At 43.0% G+C, this 23,591-nt stretch overlaps 1 protein-coding gene across 12 annotated transcripts in view; it reads left to right on the top strand.

Annotated features, from left to right (window-relative positions):
• Positions 1–23,591, top strand: part of MAMLD1 (mastermind like domain containing 1) — a 273,107-nt gene that overhangs the window by 159,430 nt on the left and 90,086 nt on the right. The window contains exon 1 of one of the 12 annotated variants that reach the window (XM_088173291.1): positions 22,460–22,774. The exons of 10 other annotated variants lie outside the window; for them this stretch is intronic. In XM_088173291.1, the coding sequence (XP_088029417.1) occupies positions 22,721–22,774 (54 nt within the window). In that variant the 5' untranslated portion in view covers positions 22,460–22,720. Of the gene's footprint in view, positions 1–22,459; positions 22,775–23,591 lie in introns of those variants that run through there. One more of the 12 variants, XM_014881533.2, reaches the window with a different exon arrangement.

Raw genomic sequence — 23,591 nt, 5'->3', positions numbered from 1 at the left:
CTTAGAGGGGCCCTGCCTCTAGCCAGGGAGAGGCAAGGGAAAATCGTGTTTTCTGGACTGTGTGGATTCGTTGGCCTGGCACATTGGAACCACAAAAGTATAAAGCTTTGGTTGATACTGGTGCCCAATGCACATTAGTCCCATCAAGATATGTGGGGGCAGAATCTGTCTCTATTGCTGGTGTGACAGGTGGATCACAGGACTTTACCTTGGTGGAAGCTGATGTGAGCCTGACTGGAAATGAATGGAAAAAACACACTATTGTGATTGGCTCAGAGGCCCCATGCATTTTGGGCATATATTACCTCCGAAGGGGGTAGTTTAAAGACCCAAAAGGATTCAGGTGGGCATTTGGGATAGCAGCTGTGGTGACAGAGGGCATCCAGCAATTGAACACCTTGCCTGGACTGTCTGAGAATCCAACTACAGTAGGACTTCTGAAGGGAGAAGAGCAAAAGGTACCAATTGCCACTTCAACAGTGCATCGCCAACAATACAGAACAACTCGAGATGCCATGATCCCCATCCATAAGATGATCCGAGAGCTGGAGAGCCAAGGGGTGGTCAGCAAAACCCACTCACCCTTCAACAGCCCCATCTGGCCTGTGCGTAAATCTGAAAGACAATGGAGATTAACTGTAGACTGTCGTGCATTGAATGAAGTGACTCCACCACTGAGCACTGCCGTGCCGGACATGCTGGAACTGCAGTACGAGCTGGAGTCCAAGGCAGCAAAGTGGTACGCCACCATTGACATCGCCAATGCATTTTTCTCCATTCCTCTGGCAGCAGAGTGCAGGCCTCAGTTTGCCTTTACATGGAGGGGAGTGCAGTACACCTGGAATCGACTGCCCCAGGGGTGGAAGCACAGTCCTACCATCTGCCATGGACTGATCCAGACTACACTAGAAAAGGGTGAGGCTCCAGAACATTTACAATATATTGATGATATCATTGTGTGGGGGAACACACCAGCAGAAGTGTTTGAGAAAGGAGAGAAAATCATCCGAATCCTCCTGGAAGCTGGCTTCGCCATCAAGAAGAGTAAAGTTAAGGGACCTGCTTGAGAGATCCAGTTCCTGGGAGTGAAGTGGCAAGATGGACAGCGTCAGATTCCTACTGATGTCATCAACAAAATCACAGCTATGTCCCCACCAACCAACAAGAGGAGACACAAGCTTTCTTAGGCGCCATAGGTTTTTGGAGAATGCACATTCCTGAGTACAGTCAGATCGTGAGCCCTCTTTTACCTGGTCACCCACAAGAAGAACGATTTCCACTGGGGCCCTGAGCAGCAACAAGCTTTTGCCCAGATCAAGCAGGAGATTGCTCATGCAGTAGCCCTTAGCCCAGTCAGGACGGGACCAGATGTGAAGAACGTGCTCTACTCTGCAGCCGGGAACCATGGTCTGTCCTGGAGCCTGTGGCAGAAGGTGCCTGGTGAGACGCGAGGCCGACCACTAGGATTTTGGAGTCGGAGCTACAGAGGGTCCGAGGCCAACTACACCCCAACAGAGAAGGAAATCTTGGCCGCCTACGAAGGAGTCCAAGCAGCCTCAGAGGTGGTTGGCACAGAAGCACAACTCCTTCTGGCACCCTGACTACCGGTGCTGGGGTGGATGTTCAGAGGAAAGGTTCCCTCAACCCACCATGCCACCAGTGCTACATGGAGCAAGTGGATTGCGCTCATCACACAGTGCGCCCGGATTGGAAAACTGAATCGCCCTGGGATTTTGGAAGTAATCACAAATTGGCCTGAAGGTGAAAGTTTTGGTGTCACAGATGAGGAACAAGAACCAGTGACACGTGCTGAAGAAGCTCCACCATATAACCAACTGCCAGCAGAGGAAACACGCTATGCTCTATTCACTGACGGTTCCTGTCGCATCGTGGGGATGAATCGGAGGTGGAAAGCAGCCGTATGGAGCCCCACACGACGGGTAGCAGAGGCCACTGAAGGAGAGGGTGGATCCAGTCAACTTGCTGAACTCAAAGCAGTTCAACTGGCCCTAGACATTGCAGAAAGAGAGAAGTGGCCAAAGCTTTACCTTTACACTGATTCATGGATGGTAGCCAATGCTCTGTGTGGATGGTTGGAGAGATGGACAGAGGCTTACTGGCAGCGTAGAGGAAAAACAATTTGGGCTGCTGAAGAGTGGAAAGACATCGCTACCTGGTTAGAGAAACTACCTGTGAAGGTTTGCCATGTAGATGCCCATGATCCCAGAAGTAGAGCTAATGAAGAGCAGCAAAACAATCAGCAGGTAGATCAGGCTGCAAAGATGGGGGTGTCGAAGATAGACCTTGATTGGGAACACAAGGGAGAGTTGTTCCTGGCTCGATGGGCCCATGATGCCTCAGGTCATCAGGGCAGAGATGCCACATATAAGTGGGCACGAGACCGAGGGGTGGATCTAACCATGGACAGTATTTCTCAGGTTATCCATGACTGTGAGACGTGTGCTGCCATCAAACAGGCCAAGCGGGTGAAGCCCCTCTGGTATGGGGGGCGGTGGTCCAAGTACAAGTATGGGGAGGCCTGGCAGATTGACTACATCACACTGCCTCAAACCCGCCAGGGCAAGCACTATGTACTGACCATGGTGGAAGCCACCACTGGATGGTTGGAAACCTACCCTGTGTCTCATGCTACAGCCTGTAACACCATCCTGGGTCTTGAAAAGCAGGTCCTTTGGAGGCATGGTACCCCTGAGAGGATTGAGTCAGACAATGGGACTCATTTCAAGAACAGCCTTATCAACACCTGGGCTAGGGAACATGGCAGTGAGTGGGTGTACCATATCCCCTACCATGCACCAGCTGCAGGGAAAGTGGAAAGGTACAATGGACTGTTAAAAACCACCTTGAGAGCATTGGGTGGGTGATCTTTCAAAAACTGGGAGCAGCATTTAGTGAAGGCCACTTGGTTAGTTAACACCCGAGGTTCCACCAACCGAGCAGGCCCTGCCCAGTCTGAGTCCCTGAATATTGTAGACGGGGATAAAGTCCCAGTGGCACATGTCAGAGGTTTGTTAGGGAAGGCAGTTTGGATCAATTCTGCCCCAAGTACAGACAAACACATTCGTGGGATTGCCTTTGCTCAAGGACCAGGTTGTACATGGTGGATAATGCAGAGAGATGGAACAACACGATGTGTACCTCAGAGAGATCTGATTGTGGGGTGAGGCAGTATGAGACAGAAGGAAATGTGTAAGTGTCAAAGGTCTGAGCAAGTGAGATGGAAGAAAATGTGTTTGAGTAAGTGAAAGATGGAAATTTTTACTTGCTGAAGTTTACATGCTGTTTAGTATGTTCACAATATGGAGATAAGGGTTGGAATGTCCTAGGGTGATGTTATCGTGTTTGTATCCCCAATCCTGTGTTCTGATTATGTTTGGTATTATGTCCTGTGCTTTCAGGACTGACTCTGAAAGTGAAGCTTTGTTTTGTCTTGTTATCAGCCGGCTCACCTCCCCCATGGTCTATGCTTAGGAGAGGTTTTAGCTCTGCTTGCTTGCCTGCTTGCTCGCTTCTGTCTCTTTTTCTTTCCTTCGCTTTGCCCTTGCTTTTGCTTATTAGTTAGTTCAGCTAGGCAGTCCAACTTTTTCCCTGGACTGTTTTTTTTTTCCACCCCGTCCCCTCCCTCTCCTGGATACCATCTGAACCTGTTCTGGACGGGGACCTGGGAAAACCCAGGAAACACCGGGAGTCTACACTCTGTCACCTGCAGCAGTCATTCCCCAGCGCCGGAGACTGATAACTGAGCGACCACTCGCCGGAGAGACTGAGTTTGTCATCCCTTCAGAACGGTGAAAGAGTTTTTTTGTCAGCTGGTGTTGTTTTTTTCCTGTGCTGGGGAGTGTCTTGCTTGTTAAATAAACAAGTTTTATTCCCACTCTTCTCTGAGGAAATTCTTCCCGAACCTGGTGGTGGTGGGGGAAGGAGTCGTGGGGTTTGCTGTCTGTGGGCTCCTTCTGGAGGTTTTCCCCCAAACTTGCCCTAAACCAGGACACCTTTCTAACTGGGGGAATAGTAACCCTCATAAAGGGAAGTGGATTTTTAGAGGTCGTCTAAGTCTGCCACAACTTTAAAAGCATAACTTCTGTTAAGTGTACATCTTGCATACTCTTGAAACCTTCCAAGGAGGGAGGTTCTGTGACCTCCCCAGGTGATCTTTTCCAGTTCTTAACTAGCCATATTATTACCAAGTCTTTCCTAATGTTTAGCCTAAATTTCTTGTGCTCCTGTTTAACCCAGTAATTCTTATCCTATCCACACTGGATAAGGAAGACTACTTACTCCTTTCCTCTTTAAACTGCATGTTACATATGTAGTCTTCCTCAGCCTTTTCTGCACTGTATGAGAGCATTGCTTCCAGTTCTCCTTGTAGCTTGTGTTTGCTGGGCCTCTCACTACTGTCAGTGCTCTCTGCTAGATCTTTCCTGTTTGGTGTCTTTTTTAAAGCTGAAAGGACTTGCCACAAACTGCCTACACTGCCTCAGCTGTGAAAAATCTCACTGTGTTCTAAACAAACATCCTCAGAATGGCCTGGTATCACCTATGCAGCCCTTCTGACTTTTACTGTATGCAGAAACTAAGTCGTTCTGATCTAACATACAGGAGCAAATCCAGGGCTTACAGAAATGTATTTAGCATACTTCCAGTTTGAGAGAGAATTTTGTAGGTAGAGGGAGACTATTTTTCCTAGCTCGCTTATGACCATGAAGAGGCTGATCCTGGAAAGCTTTAATAAAGCTCAGATTTATCTGTTGCTTCTCCTCCATTCCCATTGAAGGAAATTATATTGGTTTAACAAATCTGTACTTTTGACTAAGCCATGCTAACTGTTACTCATCTCCCTGTTATTTCCTGAGTGGTTACAAATAATGTGATTGTTCCCATATTTTTTCAAATACTGACCTTCACTCACTGCTCTTTAATTTCTCATTACAGTCTTTTCCCCCTCTTTAAGAAAACACCCCATCTGCTATTTTTCTGTCTTCTGGATATTCACCCATATCCCCCAAGATCTCAAAGAAAACCACTCATGGCCCTGAGATTGCTTCAGGTAGTTCATGGGGTACTTTATGATTAATTGTATCTGAGCCAGCCAATTTGAAAGATCTGATTTATCTAAGCACTATTTAATCTGTTCTTTCCCTGATTTCACTTGTGTTTCTACCTCTTTGTCATTATTGCTGTTTCCCACCAAACCTCATTTGGGCTTTTTGATAAAGACTGCAGGAAAAAACCTTCAAGCCCTCAGCCTCTTCAGCATCACCTGTCAATAACTTTCCCTGCCTTGTTCAATAGAAGGCCAACATATTTTCCTCATCTTTCTCTGTTTATGAAGTATGATTACATCCTGTTTTCTTCTTGTCCTTTCTGCACCAATGTGTTCTCATTTGACCTTTGTGATTCGGGCCCTACACTCTGTCTTGTCTTTCCTCCTGGTCTTCAGTAATTTGACCTAGGTTGAACTTTCTATGCCTTCCTGGTGTTTGAGGTCAGAGAGGAATCCATGATTTAGCTAAGGTGGTTTCTTACAACACTTCAAATGGTTTTGCTGCTTTGGGATAATTTGCACTCATGCTGTTAATAGAACTATTTTAAGGAACTATCATCTACTCTGAGTGCATTACTCATGAGATAATACTTAAAATTCTCTGAGTTTATTTAATCTGACTTTTTTCAGGTCTATTGCTTCTATTTGCTATTAATTTTCCCTTCCAGGAGCAGTGGGTTTTCTCATTCCATGAAAACTGTCACCAAATTGCATTCTGTTTGCTTATTTTTAAACCTATTTCTCCTGACTCTTAAAATGAAGAATAAAGAATGTTCCCTTCAGTTGCTTCTCCAGCCTTGTCTCTCATAAGATATTGGCAATGTGGAGTTTGTCCTGTGATCCCTGTGTCCCAGCAGGCATCTCCATCAGCCTCCTGCCTGTGCCTCCATCGTCTCCAAGGCCAGTGGCCTGGATGTGTGCATGATTCATCTTCTTGCCCTCCAAAAAAGGAGTTCTGTCCATCTGATCTTTGTGGCTTTACTCTGTACACCCCACCTCCCTGCACCCCCCTCCCCCCCATCGTGACAGCACCTATGTTCACTCCCTCTGTTATTACTAACTAGGGATTTTCAACTGGTTGTTTCTTCCCATGTTTTACACTGTGAGATGAATGTCTATGGACAGCATTTTGTCCTTCTCCCTGAATGAGCTTCACTAGATATATTAATATTCTAGTCATGTGAATTATCCCAACAAGCTTCTTGTGCCAATTAATTCATAATTTTGAGCATTTAGTAAAAGTTCCAAGTCCTCCTGTTTATTCCATGTATTTCTTGCATAAGTTTTTGTGATTACTTTTTTGCGATTGCACCCAGCCTCTATCAGGAATAACTCTCTGAAGTCAACAGGTTGTATTTTGCTGTCATTTACATGAATGTCAATCCAAATGATTCTACTGATTGGCAAGAAGCTATTTCAGATTTACTTATGTGAGGGTAAAGGAAGAATTTGGCCCCCTGGAATGGATTCTGTGTGAATTAGGTCTGGGTCACGAGGATTAACATGTTTCTCTAATTGCTAGATGTGTTATATTGTATGTATGTAATCAGTGTAGTGGCAATAAAATATGATTGCCACACCCAGACTATTTCATCACTGAGTTTTTTTTAATCCTTTAATTGTCCTTCACTTGTTACTGTGCTCACATTAATAAGGTGCAGAGTTTAACATAACTGAAAAAATAAAATAATTTAAAAAGAGAACTCTGAGATGTGCATGCAAGCAGACTGTTCCATGTACTTTGTGCTACCGCACAGCAACAGAATGAGGTAGAAAAAGTCAGCTTTTGAGGTTTTATTACTTTTTGCTTTGTGATGACTGGCTTCAAGCCGACATATTTCTTGAATACACAATAGGGAGTTAGGCAAGACTGCAGAAATAAATTTTATTAACACACAATCACTGCAGGACCAGACAGAATAATCTCCTTTAGTCTCCTCTAGCTAGCAGAGTCCTCTTTGTACCAGGTCAAGTCAATTAGCAGTATAATGTACAACAGGTTTTATTTTAAAAGGGTTTTAATTAAAGTTTTCTTACAAAGCTCATACAAACTAACAATCTGTCTTTTAGGGATATGTATTATCTAGAAATTGATTTTAACTTAAACACTAATTTATAGACTGTCCCCTTTAATGAGTAAAATTCCTTGGAAGATATTAAGGTCCACCTGCCCCTAATAAATTCAGGTCCTGATTCAGCAAAACATGTAATTACTAAGGACTTCAATGAAGCCACTCATGCATTAAAAGCTGAAGGTGTGCTCCAGCACTTTGCTGAATTGGGGCCTTACTGTATAACCCTGCCCTGATTACACACATGGGCCAATTCAGCATATCTACTGAGAAAGATACTTAAAACCATTTGTGATGTCTTTAAAATATCTCATACAGGCCAGTGTGAGATATTCCTTTTTCTAGATACAGATGGTTTTCACAAGTCCTGATATCTTCTCAGTTCTTACATCTAAACACAGTGATTTACCTGTGCCACCTGTGAATATATTTTTTAAAAATAGAAAATATTCACTGTACTAATTTTTTTTTTCTTTTTTCTCTTCCCAAGAAAGCAAAGGCTGGTTCTCCAGAAGATGCTGCTAAGTAGAGCCATCTTAACTTAAATGGAGCTATGTTAGTTTATGCCAGATGTTTAAGTAGATGTTCTTAATAAAGACTAGTCGTGCTACTCTGGTGATTGCTAACTACAAACTTTCACCTGATTGTAATCCCTATAGAAGAAAAATTCCCCTAAAAGCCGAAGAATATGTCATATTTCAGGATAATTGATAATTCATCATTGCATGTGACTTTTTTTATTATTATTATTCACAAGCTATACGATTTAGAGAAACAAACAAGTGACTAAAAGGGATTTCTGTGTAGAAAATATCCCAGGGATCTTTTGACTCTCTCCTGGGCAGTGTGGTTAACTTACATCAAAACCTCTTGATCATGAATTTTCCCAGTGACCAGGAGGCAGGTGAGCTGGGGTCTGTAAGTCTGCCTCGGACACCCCAGAATGCACTGGATGTTTACAGCCTATTCTTGAGCCAGGAATGCTGGACCCTGCTGGAGCAGCTCCCTGTGCTGGGAGCAGGCTTGGGCAGCTCCAGCAGCCCCCTTTCTGGCAGCATACAGTCACGAATCCACAACAATGGCCAGAGACACCAAGAAGCCTTAGAAGGCATCTGTCTATTCTTCACAGCATATTTGGGAAACTTATGCCTTTTTGTTGTAATGTTTATTACCAAAGCAAAGCCTCCTCATTTTCTATTTTTACGTTTTAAATCTTTAAGACACATGTAACAGCGGGTCAGAATTGATTAATCTCCAATCTGGTTCTACTGTGTTCTTCCCCATGGTGTAACTCTAGACTGCAGCTGGTAGGGAGTTGTATACTTAAAAAGAAAAAAGCCTCAGCGCCACAACATGCAAAGTAGCAGGCTTGCATTGCCTACTTCTACGTCTGAATACTCTGGAAACCAAAATATAATTCAAATACTACTTTTCCTGCTACCTTCTCCTGAGCCCTCCAGACTTGAGGCAGGGAAGGCAGGTGTTTATTTGAAATATGTAACAAGATAATAAAATGGGAGGCAAGCAGAGGGAGAGAGAAAGAAGTGCATTCAGAAAACCCATAGAAAAGAATAAAGAAAAGCTTGAATAGAGTAATAAATTCTGTGGGACAAGTCCTACACTGACAGCTTCAGTGACATATCCCTTGATTTCAGGGAGGCTGCTGACACTGAGCTGTTCAGGAAATTTTGCTGTGATGGCCTTACTTGTTTGAGCAGAGCTGTTGGGTGGGGATGCCTGGCCCAAAGACACATCACAGGCTACCTGCTAGCTAGAAGAACAGGCTTGCTCATTTAAAATTGAATCAGGCTTCGAGTTTAAGTTTGCAACAGAGAAACATAAGGAATGAAATAGTTTGCAAAGAAATTTTAAGCAATCTGATAAATTCATAAACCAAACTCTTCAAGATGTGTCTGGGATTAATGCCCAGCCATATTGCAAGTTAAACATGCTGGTCAAAGCATATTTTACAAAACCTGAAAAGTCCTAGCAAACAATAGAATGTGGGGTTCCTCAGGAATAACCACCAGGCTCAGGTGTGCTGGGGGCACAGGGCACAGCTGGTGCTCCACCAGGCATGGCTGGTGTTCCTCATGGAGGCAGCCAGGCTGAGAGACAACTGACCCCTGCAATTAAACAGAAATATTTTCCATGCTTGGGTTCCTTGTTGGCCAGTTAAGAGGAATGGGGCATCTTTACTTGCCATTTTACAAGTCTATGTGTGACCACATTGTCCATAGTATATGGAGAGAGATGAGTATTTAAAGACTCAAGTACTATTTCCCTGGCTCTGCATAAGTGTCCTAGGGGTGGTGGAATAGCTGTGTTGGAATGTGTGCAAAGCCTCACAGGTGTGAGTGCTAATGAAAGGAGTAGGGAGGCTGGGATGAGCTGGTGGCATGGAGAGAGAGCAGTTCATTAAGTAAGAACTGCTGGGAATGGCTGGATGTTGCAAGGTGCTGTGCACCAGCCAGTGCAGGTAACTCCCCTTCCCAGAACAGTAGCTTCTAAGGTCCCACAGTCTTCCAAAGGCATTTGCACATTTAAAGTTAAGTGTATTTTTAGAAGTGCAATTGAGTTTAGGGCCAAACTGATCAGCATTTTAAGAGTTCCAACCCAGAACTGTAAAGCAAAATGAACCCAGGCCTCCGTGTGCCAAAGCCTAATGTGTTAGCCCACTCTTTCATCCACCCATTCCTTCCCTCCCCTCCAGAAACAGTCTCACCCAATTTTACTGTACTGTAATGGAAAATAGGAACCAGAATGCACTGGGACCTCCTTTACCAATTTTTGTTTTGAGTCCAAATAGGTTCCATAGACCTCTCACCAAGTGATTTCAGTTCTCTCAGTCAAAGTTGCTACATGGGATAAAACACAAGCAACATTAATCCTAAAAGACAAAATACAGCAGAAGAAGCAGTTGCAGTGAAAATTAAAATATCTGCAAATGAATTCAGTTAGCGTCTACAGTCCTTTTCAGAGTGATCTTCCTCTGGAAAAGAATAAATTAAGGTCAACATACAAACTTCCTCTGCTTCCTGGAATTCTTAAATATTTTCACTATGATAACATGATTTGTGTGTGTGTAAATGCGAGGGGAGAGGCGAGCGAGAGCTGGCAGAGAGCCCCCTTGGTCCTGGGAGAATGCCTGAAGCATGAGCTCAGCTGTTCGGCTCTGCACATGGTGTCATACACTTCCACAAGCAAATTCACAGTGACATTAAGAAAAGAAGATCTGGGGCCCTAGTCTCTGAAATGCTCACAGTGTCCATGAGACAGCTCCTACATAAAGGACTGTCTATTTGTTGAATTAGCAAATTGGTACCCGTGAAGGGGCTTGAAAATATCTGAGCAATCCTGGGGTTTTCTTTGGTACAGTCACAAAAGTGTGTTTTTTTCTATGTGTGTTTGCTCTGACAGAAACTCAGGTCTTTGCATTTCTACTTCCTCCACCTCCTCCCTCATAAATAAATATCCTTTCACAAAAGGTAGCTCACAATTAGCCATTAATTAAGTCCTTTACTATTTAAAATAAATAATTGCTGAAAGCGTAGGATGAGGATCTTAGCACAAAGCACATCTGTATACCGTGGTGTGCTTCTGAGAAACAGAATTTAAATGATTTGCATATGGCCACCTAAATATTTAATGGGTTTGCAGTTTAGGAAAGCTGGCTTAGAACTGTGCTGTGCAGACTGTCATCTCGTCTGGCTCTGCTGGCTATGTTGGGTCAAACGTGTTGTTATTTTTAGGCTTGATCCTGGAATTTCAGAAGCTGTCAGAGCCCTTGGCACTATTTTAAATGGGGGCTCCTCTCCAGCACTGTGTCTGCACACAGCTGAGCCGGACACATTCAAATTTCAAAAGCTGCTGGAGTTTGAGAATCTTTAAGCCAAAACCTGGCAGTGTTGTTCCCTTCACAAAGAAGTTTCACACTATCGTGGTATCAGTTCTCAAGCTGCCTTACAGCCCCTCTTTCTTCCCCTGCCCCATCCCCCTACTGTGGCTCACTATGTACACGCTCCCAAGCCCAGCTAAGCATTTCACGAGTGTGCAGGGCTGAATGCACATTCACAGGAAACAAAACCGTGAGATACTTTCAAAAATGCAGACACACACAACAATTCTAGACAGCTACAGGCAGGTGCAGTGTTTATGCTCCAGCCGACTGTCCAGTACTGCAGCAGGAGAGAGGCATTCCAATGAGACTGCCCTCCAAGGCCATACTAAAATATTAACTGAATGGAAAAGTTAAAGAAGCAGCTCTTCCCAGTGGAATAGTAGCATTCTCTCCTCATCACATTCTTTTGAGCTCATTCATTCCTTTGAGCTCCAATAACAAGTCAGCTCTTTGTATATGGTGAGACTTCTAAGTCTCCATGGAGGAGAGAGAGAAATTCCCTTAGAATCAGAATCCTGTCTTGCACTTTTTGCAGGGATCACTATGCTTCTCTGCCAGATGCAGAGAGATTTCTTCCCAATTCCACTTCCAGGCAACCTCTCTATCACAGACCTGGTCCCTATGCTTTAGAGATTAAGTCTTCCATCACAAACATGCATCCAAATAACCAGCATTTTTGGAGCCATCATTTCCAAGTACTTCATCAGGTAAACACTGTGGCTGATGAGGCCAATAGCCCTGGGGATTCTTAATCTCATGCAGATCAGATTTTTCTGGCTAAATCCCAGTAATCCAAAATTCCTGTTGACCCCAATGGGAGTTGCAGGTGCTTGAAAACCTTAGATTTATGGATCACTTCATTCATCATTCCACTGCAGTCTTGTCTGGATAGGAAGACAGTAACCTTTAAAGAGTAACACTTCACAACCATTAAGGAACTAATATTTTATGCATTTTTATCACAGTTGGCTCCAAAGCCAACCTTGTCAAGTGTCTGGAGATCTCTCCTGAGAGTTATTTTGTGTGTTAATACTGCTGCTCTGTTTAAAGTATTTAACGGTTGTTTCTCTGATCCTTTCTCATAACAGATAATTCAGTAGTTCAGAAGCCCAATCACTGTTTGGCTGAGTCTTCCAGTCAACAACCCCACTGATTGAATAATCACTGACAAGACACAGAAGCATAGAAAGATAAGTTTATCATAATTTTCTAGCACTCAGAACATCTTCAAAGTGCTTGACAGGCCACTAATTACTTTCTTATAAACAGCTGTGGATTCAAATCTTGCCAAAATGCAGAAAGATTTCTGTAGCTCATTATTTCGATTTCCCCACTTCACTGGTGACATTGGCAACAACATCCTCCCCACATTTGGGGAAAAAAATTCCCTCCAGTTGCTTTGCAAGGAGGTTCTGTACAGCCCCAGGTGCCAGCCCCTTTCTCTAGGCTTCTGAGCTGCTCTGTCTTCTCTGTGCTAAGAGATTTCATTTCACCACCCCCAGCGAGACAGTCTACCTTCTGCCTGAGGCAGAGCTGCAGCTCAGCCATGCCAATTATAAAAGATGCCTCCCAAATATGTATTCCTGGTTTCCAGAGTGACTCCAAAGTGCTACCACATCTATCTTTAGAGTGGCTAAAAGTTACCAAAAGGCAGTCTGGTCACAGGGAGTCACATACTGTGTTGATGAGCATAACATAAATTGCTAACTAGACAATCAGGGACACTTGGATTTTCCTCCTGAACTCCCTAACTGACAGAGACAAATCTACAAATCTTTTTTCTTTTTTTTTTCTTTTTTTTCTTCTTCTTCTTCTTCTTCTTTTTTTTTTTTTTTTTTTTTTTTTTTGGTGGATGAATTCCTGTTTGGCTCTCCATGCTTTCCTGGGACATACCATGGCTTGCTTTCCTCCTAGGCATTGCACCCAAAGTTGCACTTGCCTCTTGCCCCACCTCTTTATGCTGCTCAGGCTGCTCTGTAACAAGTGAGAAAACTGCTCCAAGCTCTGTGCTCCATTTAAATGCCATTGACTTTAATCCTGTTGTCTCGAAAACACTTTCCCATGGCCCCTGCTGTGAAAACGGTGATACATGCTCATACCTGCATCTTTCAAAAACCTTAAAAAAAAAAGTGAATTTTGAATGTATGATCACTTTCATCCTTGGACTGCTGACTCCCCAAAAGCCTCAGAATCACTGCACCAGAAATTGTATCAAGATCTGTGGTTAAGTGTCTAGAGGTGCAGCTGGAGCAGAACAGTAGGACTGCTAGTACAATAATTTGACAGCAGGCTAGAGTTAAGGTCACCTGTGCTATAGATATTTTAAATCTATCCAATTAAACAATGTTAATTAGTGGTGGTTCTTTTTTCTAGTACAGTCAGAGCTGTTTTTCCCTGTCTAATAATGGAAGAATGCCACCACCTTTAGAAGTGATTTTTAAGGACAGATAAAGGAATATTTGTTCAACTTAGAGAAGAATGAAGTCCTACATATATGTTAATACATCCCCACTAACACAGAATGGCTTTTTGTTGTTCTTCTCTGTCTAGAATGTGAACAATTTATAGGCTCCTGCTGCATGTAATTAGTGAATCTGACCCTTAAATTGAAGCAGTTGAGATTTATGATTTCTAAGTCCAACACTTCTAGGCTCTATCATTGAAAAAGAAGCTTCATAAAAGACTAAAAAAATTCAGTTGGATGATTTTTAAAAGCCAGTTCAGATACAGCCAGAAAATAATGGTGTGCTCTGAAGCAGTTGCATGGCTGTCTTGGTTCACATTCACAACACAGAGCAAAGGTAAACTGCTTTCAACATGGATTCGTGGGAAGAGCTTGACCTTGTACAGCTCCCTCCTTGGTACTAGCAGAGATAAAATTATATCAGGATTACCAGCATCTAGGAAACTAGCATATGGTGCTACCACAGAATGTAATATGAATATACTTTAGAAAACCATTATTTTTCTCTTCTTAAGTGGTTTCTCATTAATCTAGATGGCATTCATTCTCTGCCTGGATTTTTTCTGCATTTTTCCCATAAAAAGAGAGGATATGCTTGAATTAATTTAATTGCCAATGTTTTTTTCAAATAGTTGTGTCTGAAATAACTTCTCCTAGCCAGGTTAAACAGCCCCTTCAGCTCAACAGTTTATACTTGTTGCTGTCAGCCCCTCTGCATTGATTCAGGATCATACCGCTATTAGTGCTGAAGTGGCTTGGGAAGTTGCAGTGCTTCCTTTTCTCTCTCCTTTTTCCTGCAAGAGCAAGATGAGCTCACAATAATCTGGCAATAAGTTGTTTTCAAATACTTTAGGAAGAGCCAGAGTGCTCAAAAGGAATTCAGGGGTTCATTTCCAAGCCAGTTGAAAATCGTCACCAAATGAGAGGGCTCCTTCCTTCACAATGTGGTGATCACTGTTCTTCTGTGGGGCTCTTGTGTCTGTAGGTAATATGCATCAGCCAGGAAATAGGCAACATCCCCCATGGCTGGAAGCTGCTTCCCACCTTTTCCATCCTGCCATGGCAAAACCCAACTTCCCTCAATGTAACGTGTAAACTGCAGATGATGCTGATCCAACAGCAGTGGGTACAGTTGGACGGCAGAGCAGGAATGATCACCATCACCTCTCTGAGAGAAACGTGCTTTCCTTGTCCCCGCTGCACCAGCCACAGCAGCATGGAGGGAGCAAGGCTGATTCATGCCCATCTCGCAATCTTTCCCTGCAAAGGTTACATTGGCTGGTCCTGTGAGTCTGTGCCCTGTTCCCTTGTTTGTTCCCAAACCTAATCTTTTCTGCACTGTACATAAACAAGTGAGAAGACAAAAGAAAATGCTATCCTGTTTTTTCTGTCATTTCTGCCACCACCGTCATTCTTGAACTTTTTGTATTTTTGTAAACATAGAACTCATTAGGGCATACTTGAGAAAAGTGATGGTAAAACAGGGAGGTTTTTTTGAGAAAATATAAAACCAAACCCCTTCTCTGAACACTGAGATGGATACGGACCAAATTCTGCATGCAGCAGAATTGTCAGCATCTTTCACCAAATTCCAAAATGCCATTGTACCCTGTGGCACATCCTGGCAGCTCCAGCAGTAGGTTAGAGACCTGTCTCCACCCTGGAGAACTTCCCTTGGGAAAAGAAAGACAGCAGAGTGGGTAGCTGGAATAAGAGGTGTGAACACAGCAGAAGGACCAGAAGAAAATCTTAAGAAGTAGTAGGGCTAAATGAAGGAACACTATGCAGGAATGCATTGGGTGACCAGGAGCAGAAGATGGGCAGGAAAACAGAGGGTCCTGGGAGAAGAACAGTCTGAGAGACCACACATGCTGGAGCTCCCAAGGGCTCCCAGTGGTATTCTCCTTTCTGCCATTTACAAGTGCTGGTAATTCAATTATCACTCTTGGCCCTAATGTACAAAGAGTAACTATACTCATCATTTTGCACTTGCATGCTGTTTAACTGATTTGTAAGTTATACTTACATAAGAGTAGTTAAGTTCAGGCTGTTTTTTGAGTTAATAAGAAGTCTGAGGTCACTGGTCTTGTACTTTCCTTTGGGAGACGGGGAGGGTGGTAGCACAATTTCTCAGGACTGTGCCACCATTTTTATTTGAATAACAAAATGTACAGTTCTGGATGGATACCATAGTTTTGTTGATATTTTATTTGACATAGAAATGTATCTTAATAGCTTTTATGCATTCCTTTACTGAAGGGAAGTAAAGCTTTATTTTTTGGTTTAGGAAATCTGACACTAGTTGAGACACCACACATTTCTACAGAAGGCTGCAGCCTCTAGCAAACGGATGCATATTTATATGACAGGATATGCTCAGGAACCCCTGGGAAACCAAGAATTGAAATCAATAATTTCTGGTAAATCAAACTGACATTGGCAGATATCACAGATACTGTGATATCTGTATCATCACAGACACTCTTCTTTAATAAACAGAACATCCAATGTTTCATGTACTGGTTTTGCATTTTCTTGGCAACTGCATAAAAGTATAATTTCTAAGCATGATCCAAGGGATCTCTGACAAAGGAAAGAGGGTAACATTTGTTTCTGTGAGCTTTATGGGTTTAAATCTCAGGGCCAACTCTGCCATCAGCTAATTTATGAATATTCATGTAAATTGTTTTGAGTTGAAGAATACGTAACTTTGCCATGTATCTGGCATGGAAAAAATACTTTGACAGTCATAAAATAGAGAATGTTTTAAAAAATAGCTTTAGCAAAGAGAGGACAGCTTTTGAAACAAAAGGGAAAATTAAGGAAAAAAGATGTTTCCTGAGGAAAGCAAAATTATGTGAATGTAGAAGCATTTTTCTTATGCTTAGATATTTAAAGCTATTTGGAATATCTTGTATCAGGTATTGGTCAGATTCTGTTGACTTCTAGAGGAATTGAGGCAGATCTATATGTCCCTGGTCATTGCACTTGTGTATGAACTGTGTGATCCAGCAGTGAGAAACAGCAAGGCTAGAATTACTGCTAAGCCTTGTTTGCGTTATTACATATTATGAGTGGTGTCTTACTTGGAGATGTGTACAGGAGTCAAATAAGTGTGTCCCATTGCCTAGACCTATTGTTAACCTGGAAATTTGGCAAGTGATGCCTGTCATTGATTGCTCCTGATCCAATATCCCACCATGTGCTGGGACCCGGTTCTGTGCCCATTTGGCTGTTGGAGCAATTGATAAATGTGACAACACTGCTGAACATAATGCTTGCAGAAAATACATCTCCTGGGGAGTGACAGGGACTCGTTTAAACAATGCCTGAGTGTTTGCAGACACCTCTCACTTCAGCAAATGACAGCTTTTATTCTTAGATGTAACTGAGGCTGCAGGTGGAATGTGCAGCAGCCTCAGACCTGCTACCCAACACACCTGCAATCCAGCACAGGGTTTGTGCTCGCTGGGCACAGCCAGCAGCCGCAACACTGCGAGCATACATCACAAGTCAAGAGAGAAGATGTTATGCACAAATCAGAATTGGAAAAATGTCATTCATTATCAAATATTTCAATGTATTGTTGCTCACAAAAGAGCTATTAAATGTGATATTATGTTCATTTGTATCAGCTCCTGTGCTTTTAATGAAAAATCTTATTAGCTACAAGAAGGTCAGAATTGAAATGTCTGTAAGTCTTCTACAAAAGCCGCTCATAAAATCACAGAAAGGTTTAGGTCAGAAGGGACCTTTAAAGGTCATCTGGTCCAGACCCCCTGCACTAAGCAGGAACATCTTCCAACTCTATCTAGTTGCTCAGAGCCCTGTCCAACCTGACCTTAAAAGTCTCCAGAGATGGGACATCCACCAAACCTCTGAGAAACCTGTCAGCACTTCACCACCCTGACCATCTGCATGCTTCCCTCAGCACTTGGGTAATCTCTTCCAGCTCTGAGAGACTCATACATAATGTTAGCATGTGCGTTAAGTGGATCTCTGAGCTATGCAAATAATCGATTTCTGAGTTTAAAAATTAAGTTCAAAATACATCAATTTGAAACAAGCATTTGGCCACTAAGCAACCATTAACAACTTGATTTTAAATGATATTATAATAGAAGATAGATATTTTATGTGACGTACTTTTCTGAAAATATGAAGAAGTTACTCATAGAGTTGTCATCTCTTAACTCCTAAGCAGAAAGATTAGGCTGGTGTCTATTTTTCTGTATAAAAGACAAAATTGTAATTCACTTTAATTTATATAATTTTCTAAAATAGTTCATGCACCCACTGCAATGTTAGTATGGCCATCCATCCTTTGATGATTTTACCTATAGACTCTTCCGTGGGAATTCATGTAAATAATGACTTATGGACTTGAAGAACTTAAAAAAAGTTGATTATACATGTTCTTCTTTCATGTCCAGTGAAGACCATGCTGAAAACCTTTAACTCACTGCATACAACCAAAAGCTTTTTTTCTTGAAGCTTCTTTTCCTAGAAGTAGAGTTTCTTTAAAAAACTGAATTGATACATTACCAATTATACACATATGCATATATTTTTCTACATGACTTACATAATTACTCAATGTAGTGAGCATAACTGAATAAATTAAAATTGTTTATTGATTCATTTTATCTATTTTTAGGTATTTTCCATATACTTCTAGTAGGAAAAAATCATGTATTGACAGGACTGAAAAGAGAGAAACTGAAAGACAGCAGATGTAGATTAGATATTAGCAAGGATTTCTTTACTGTGAGTATTGAGGCCCTCTCACAGGTTGCCTGGAGAAGCTGTGGATAGCCCATCCATGGAAGTATTCATGGTGAGGTTGGTTGTGGTCCTGAACAACCTGGTCTGGTTGAAGATGTCCCTGCCCATGGCAGGGGGTTGGAGGTAAATGGTCTTTAAGGTGTCTTCCAACCCAAACTATAGCATCAAAGAATGGTTTGATTCTGTGAAAAAGGACATGCAATTAAACACATTCAGAAATTACCTGAGATGCTCTTTTACTCAACATGACGTTACTGATACTGATAGTATTGTGACTTTTAGAAATTAATTGAAATTTTGCATGCATTAGTAATTTCATCCCAGTTTATTACACTGTACTTTGGGGAAGTTCCCAAAGGACATGAGCCTTTCTGGTTCTAAGCATCAGCCAATTAGAGATTGGCTTTGCTTAAAAAGAAACCTTCTAAAAGGCTTGCACCACTACCTGCAATTTGTCCTGCAACTGTTAAATAAAAGTTTCTTTTCTATCTTCTGTAACATCAGCTATTGCCTGTGGTCAGAGACAAGATATCAAATTAGCTGGATTGCTGATCTGATCTAGCATAAGAAATGCAGTACTGACTAGTCTAACTGAAGGTTCATCTAGCCCAAGCCATTGATTTCACCTGATTTCAGGTTGCAAATGTGCATCACATGCTTGCCATCCATCTGGTTCTGAGTCACTGACAAATTTGTGCATCCTTCAGTGAATCTGTGGTGAATCCTTGTGCTGCCCAGTTGCTGCTTCCCTTCAGTGTACAAGACACGCTGTGGGGCAGCCCTTGTCTGCTCAGACTTCTGTTATCCTTTCTGATGTCAGGAGCGCTGAGAGAACTGTCCCAGCATCTTGGTTACCTGGATGCTCAGTTTTAGCATGTTTAGTTCACACGAGCCTGGAAGATGCAAACCTTTTCTTTAGCCTTTGGCCATCTTACATTGGCAGTGCCTGTTGCTGACACAACCCATCAAGGCTGTGTCTGAGTGCATGATCCTTTTGCTTGGTGAACACAACTTCGGGCTTATTTAGCATATTGCAGATTTCCGGCTAACTGTTCTCCTTAGGTGGAAAGATACTGCTTTTTCTAAACTGTGGAGTGAAGGAAAAACATTGGTTTTGTTTGGGATATTTTTGTTTTGTTATGTTTTTTGGGTTTTGTTTTGGTCCAAGGCACTCTTCTCATTCTTTTGTTATTTTTCAGATAAAGTTATAATTTCTCAGCTCTCTGACTCTGGCTTTTGAACATGACATCTCCATGTGGAAAGAAATTACACTAGTTCTATAAAGGAACAAAGCAAACTGTATTTTCTATGAATATTAAAGATGCTAAATGAAATCTGGCAAACTACTGTAAAATTGATAAAGAATGTAATTAATCACAGCCACTGAGGCCTAGGTTTGATGCCCAGCATTAGGAGAAGCATTTGAGGTACCAGAATATGTTTTGTAAAGTCCCATGGCCATTACAGCCTTGATGCCATTAGAATCGCCTATTTTCTGCAGAATCCTACAAGTCACTTTTTCAAAATAGGATAGAAGCATAGCAATAAGGCAGTCTGCAACATGCTTAGGGTAACCCTAACCTGAGAAGATGAAATACTGCCCTGAAGAAGCCAGTGAAAGTTTTGTTATTGATTCCAGAGCAGCCAGGGATTTCCCCAGGTCAGCTAGAGCAAATATGCCTAAAGAAAGGGCCCATAATTTAATCGCCAAAGACTAAATTGCAGCCCTGAAATCCCCTGCTTAGGCACTACCTATCACTGAAAATGAGTGATCTCTGCAAGGGGTTTGTTAAATGCTTACACTGCCTGAAATTAGGCTTTTGAGCATACCTGAATCTGCCCTTGCCAATCTTGAGCATCCCAGCACATACCATACAGGCTGATGACCCCAGTGCACCAGGTTTGGCAGCATGGGCACACTTGGCACTGAGCTGCTGGAGTGACATCTAGAGCCTACACAGCTTATGCCAGCAGGTTTGGAAAAGAAAACGTTGCCACAGTTCTGTTGTGGACTAACTGCTAAAAGTGTCTTGATTTGATTTCCCTCTGAGAGCACATCCCACCTTACAGAGGAGAACACAAACCCCTACTTGACAAGCAGATCCCCTTCACAGCTAAAAGCAGCAGCATCATTCCTGCTGCAGAGCAGGCACAGACAGGACTCCTATACACCCTACCCATGTCATCTTCTTTTTGGGGAAGGCCTTTGGTCTAGTTTTATGAAGTGAACAAAGCAAATGACAGTTCTTAGGAAATATTGTTATCTGTCAGGAACTTCAATGTTTGGCAAGAGTCATAAATGACAAAACTTCTTGACAATAACTGGTGTGCACTGAAGGTGCTGCATAGAAAAACTGACATGGACCCACTGCTCATCATCTAATCATGGTGTTGTCAGTAGGTTCAGCTATAGAGTATGTGAATCCCTGTGTACCCCACATGTTCCATACATATGTATTTTAGTTCAAAAATCTCCAGGGAGAAAGATGGGAGCCCTTACACACACGTGTGTCAGGGGAGGGTTTCTGACATTGCACACTGGGCAGACAGTGGCACCTCCTTCCGGGTGAAGCTTAATTCAAGCATGGCGAATGTGTATTTTCACTGAGCCTGCTCATTTTTGGTGGCTCCTGCTCAGCATGTTGGCTCTTTTAGATCCCATGCTGATGCCCTAATGCTGTGTTTGGGCCTCAGCACCTCAGGCAGGGTTGTAGATTTGGTCTGGGCAGCCCAGCAAACTCAAACATCAGATGTTGGTACACCTCCCCTTAGTCACTGAAACCTTGTGAGATCTGGCCCTCAGAGGCTGTAGAATTCAGAGTGTTTACACCCACAAAAGTTTATTATTTTTGTGTTTCTTTTTTTTCAATTGACAAAATAGATCAAAGTAATTTTAAATAATATAGAAGGCAAAAGCACTAGAAAAGCAAACCACTAAGTTCCTAAACAATGCAAACTGAAATACCACACATACTGCTTAGGGTAGCAGGCCCATTGTTACAGCTGTCACAGGCAAGCTCAAGCTGGAGGCTTCAGTGAAGCTAAAAAGTGATGTTTCTGTATTGATGAACTATTATTGCCAATATTTATTAGCTCAGGGTATGAAGATGGGTTTGGAGGCCTGTAAGTTTACTGCAAGTCAAAGGTGGTTGCTTTCTGGAAAACTCTGGAAAGCTAGATTCTGGTTCCACTTTTATGTATTTGGTTACAATAAAGGGGTTGTATTCAAAAAATTCTATTCCTAATTTTAAAGAGTGTAATTTACTCATATCACTATTTCAGGAACGATCTTAGACATCTTATTACAAATGCTGCTAAGTCTTCCACACCTCATCCATTGAGTCAGTGTACTGGGATAGGGTTTCTAGCATCTCCAATTTATCAGGATAGGAGTGACAGTTTTAGTGATTTACCAAGGTAATAAAATGAAATTATACTAGCAATTATTTGTGGACCCAGTTTGCTCTCCTAGTTGCCTGCAGCTTGCTCTTCTCAGTTCTTTCTGCACAGTCCAAGAGCAAGTCTGAATAGGTTCTCAGCTTTCAGTTGATGGTCTATCAAAATTAGTATTCAGAAGTTGCAGCTTATAGCAAGCACATTTATAGTCATATGAGAAGTGTGTGGCTTTATGGGAGCTCTCTATTTGGAATTGTGTCTGTTTTCAAAAAGACATGTACATAGCACAAAAGATGAAAATGAAAGAACTCTGCTGTTTCCTTCTTGCTAACCTAGGTTCACCTGTGTGAGATGAGTTTAACTCTTTTGTGTTAAGAATGCTGACTATCATATGTCATAAAAGGACAGGAAACTACACTCTGAAAGAATAACTCGAACCTTTACACTTCATGCTTTGGGCTCTCTTTTCAGTGATTTGAGAACTTTGATTTGTAAGGGGAAAAAACGCTATAATTGCCAGTAGCTTTCTGACCTATCTGACTTTGTCCTAAATGGGCTTGAAGCTCTACGAGGAAGGTGCTAAACATTCTAAGCAGCTTTTTGTGGGTTAAAATTTTGACCATAGGCTGGTTAATTTTCGCCTTCATCCACGGAGAAAAAATATTCAATCCTTGGATCTGTGAGGCGTCCAATTCTGTAGAGAAGAAAGCGTTACTTCCCCTTTAAGCCTGGCGCCGTTCGTGTGTGTGAGTGTGCGGACTGTGTGTGTGTGTGTCTCCTCCTCTTTGAGTGACACAGCACTTAGATATGCCTATCAGTAACTTAAACCCCACAAACTCCACCTTCTAAGGAAGCTGTGGGTTGATGGAAATGTAGTGAGCAGATCGAGACAGACAGTGAATCATTAGCAAACTGCAACGCCAGGATGAACTTGTCTGCAACCTAAAAGGAGAAAAGAGGCTGCGAGTCCTCTGCGGCGCTGGGCTTGCTCAATACAGCCAAAGTGGATCTAAAAGCCGGTTGATCCTCAGTCCAAGATGCTGCTGGTTTCCCAGCGGATAGAAGCACCACGGATGGAGCCACATATTCCAGTAAGTAGCATTTTAAATCGATATGAACTGGGAAAGGAGGAGTTGGTATAAAAGGACTTAAACACCCTCGGAACAGTTGCTCACCGGGCTCGGCACGGTCGCAGCCAGGCTGGAAAGTTTGCAGGGGCGGTTCAAGAAATTGCCCACCTTGGGCTCTCTCTGCCCACGGGTTCCGTGTGCCAGGGGCCGCCCGAGGGAAGGGGACAGAAACTTGAAGGGGGAATTTCGCCCTCTATTCTGATCAGAGCTGAAGTCGGACCACGGAGAGGAGGGCAGGAGGGACGGGGTCCGTAGGCTCTAAAATGGTGGTGAAGAAGGTGCTTTGCGGTGCGGTCCCGGCGAGGCAGCAAGTGCGTGGCAGCGGCGGACGCCCCGTGGGTTTCCGTGTCATTGCTCGGCTGTGGGAAGAGGCGGTGGATGCTGTCAGGGACGAGCGGGAGCGGGGACCCGCCGGTGTGCCCGGCGCCGCCAGCCGCGGGTTCTCGTGTCAGTGCGGCCGGGCCGGCTCAGCCATCGTCCGGGGATTTCCAGCTAAACTTGGATCAGATAGGCAGGGGAGAATAAACCCGTCAAGCGTGGAGGGGCTAGCGCTGGTCCCTCTAGTATAATATTTTTAATAATTCTTGGTATTTGTGTTGGCAGTCGTGTGCCTGGTTATTTTGGGAACCTGAAGCGCACGTTCGATAGGCAGGATTGTGAACAAAAGGCTCGTGCGAGCCCCGAAGGAGCCCTGGGTTATTCCTGACGGAAGCGTGGAGCGCGACGCTGAGCCCTGAGCTGCGGGAGCGCGTGTGCGGGAACAGCCCCGAGTGCGGGC

This window comes from Sturnus vulgaris, chromosome 14 (assembly GCF_052056855.1).
Source record: "Sturnus vulgaris isolate bStuVul1 chromosome 14, bStuVul1.hap1, whole genome shotgun sequence".
Lineage (NCBI taxonomy): Eukaryota > Metazoa > Chordata > Aves > Passeriformes > Sturnidae > Sturnus > Sturnus vulgaris.
This window is presented reverse-complemented; position numbering and strand designations above follow the sequence as displayed.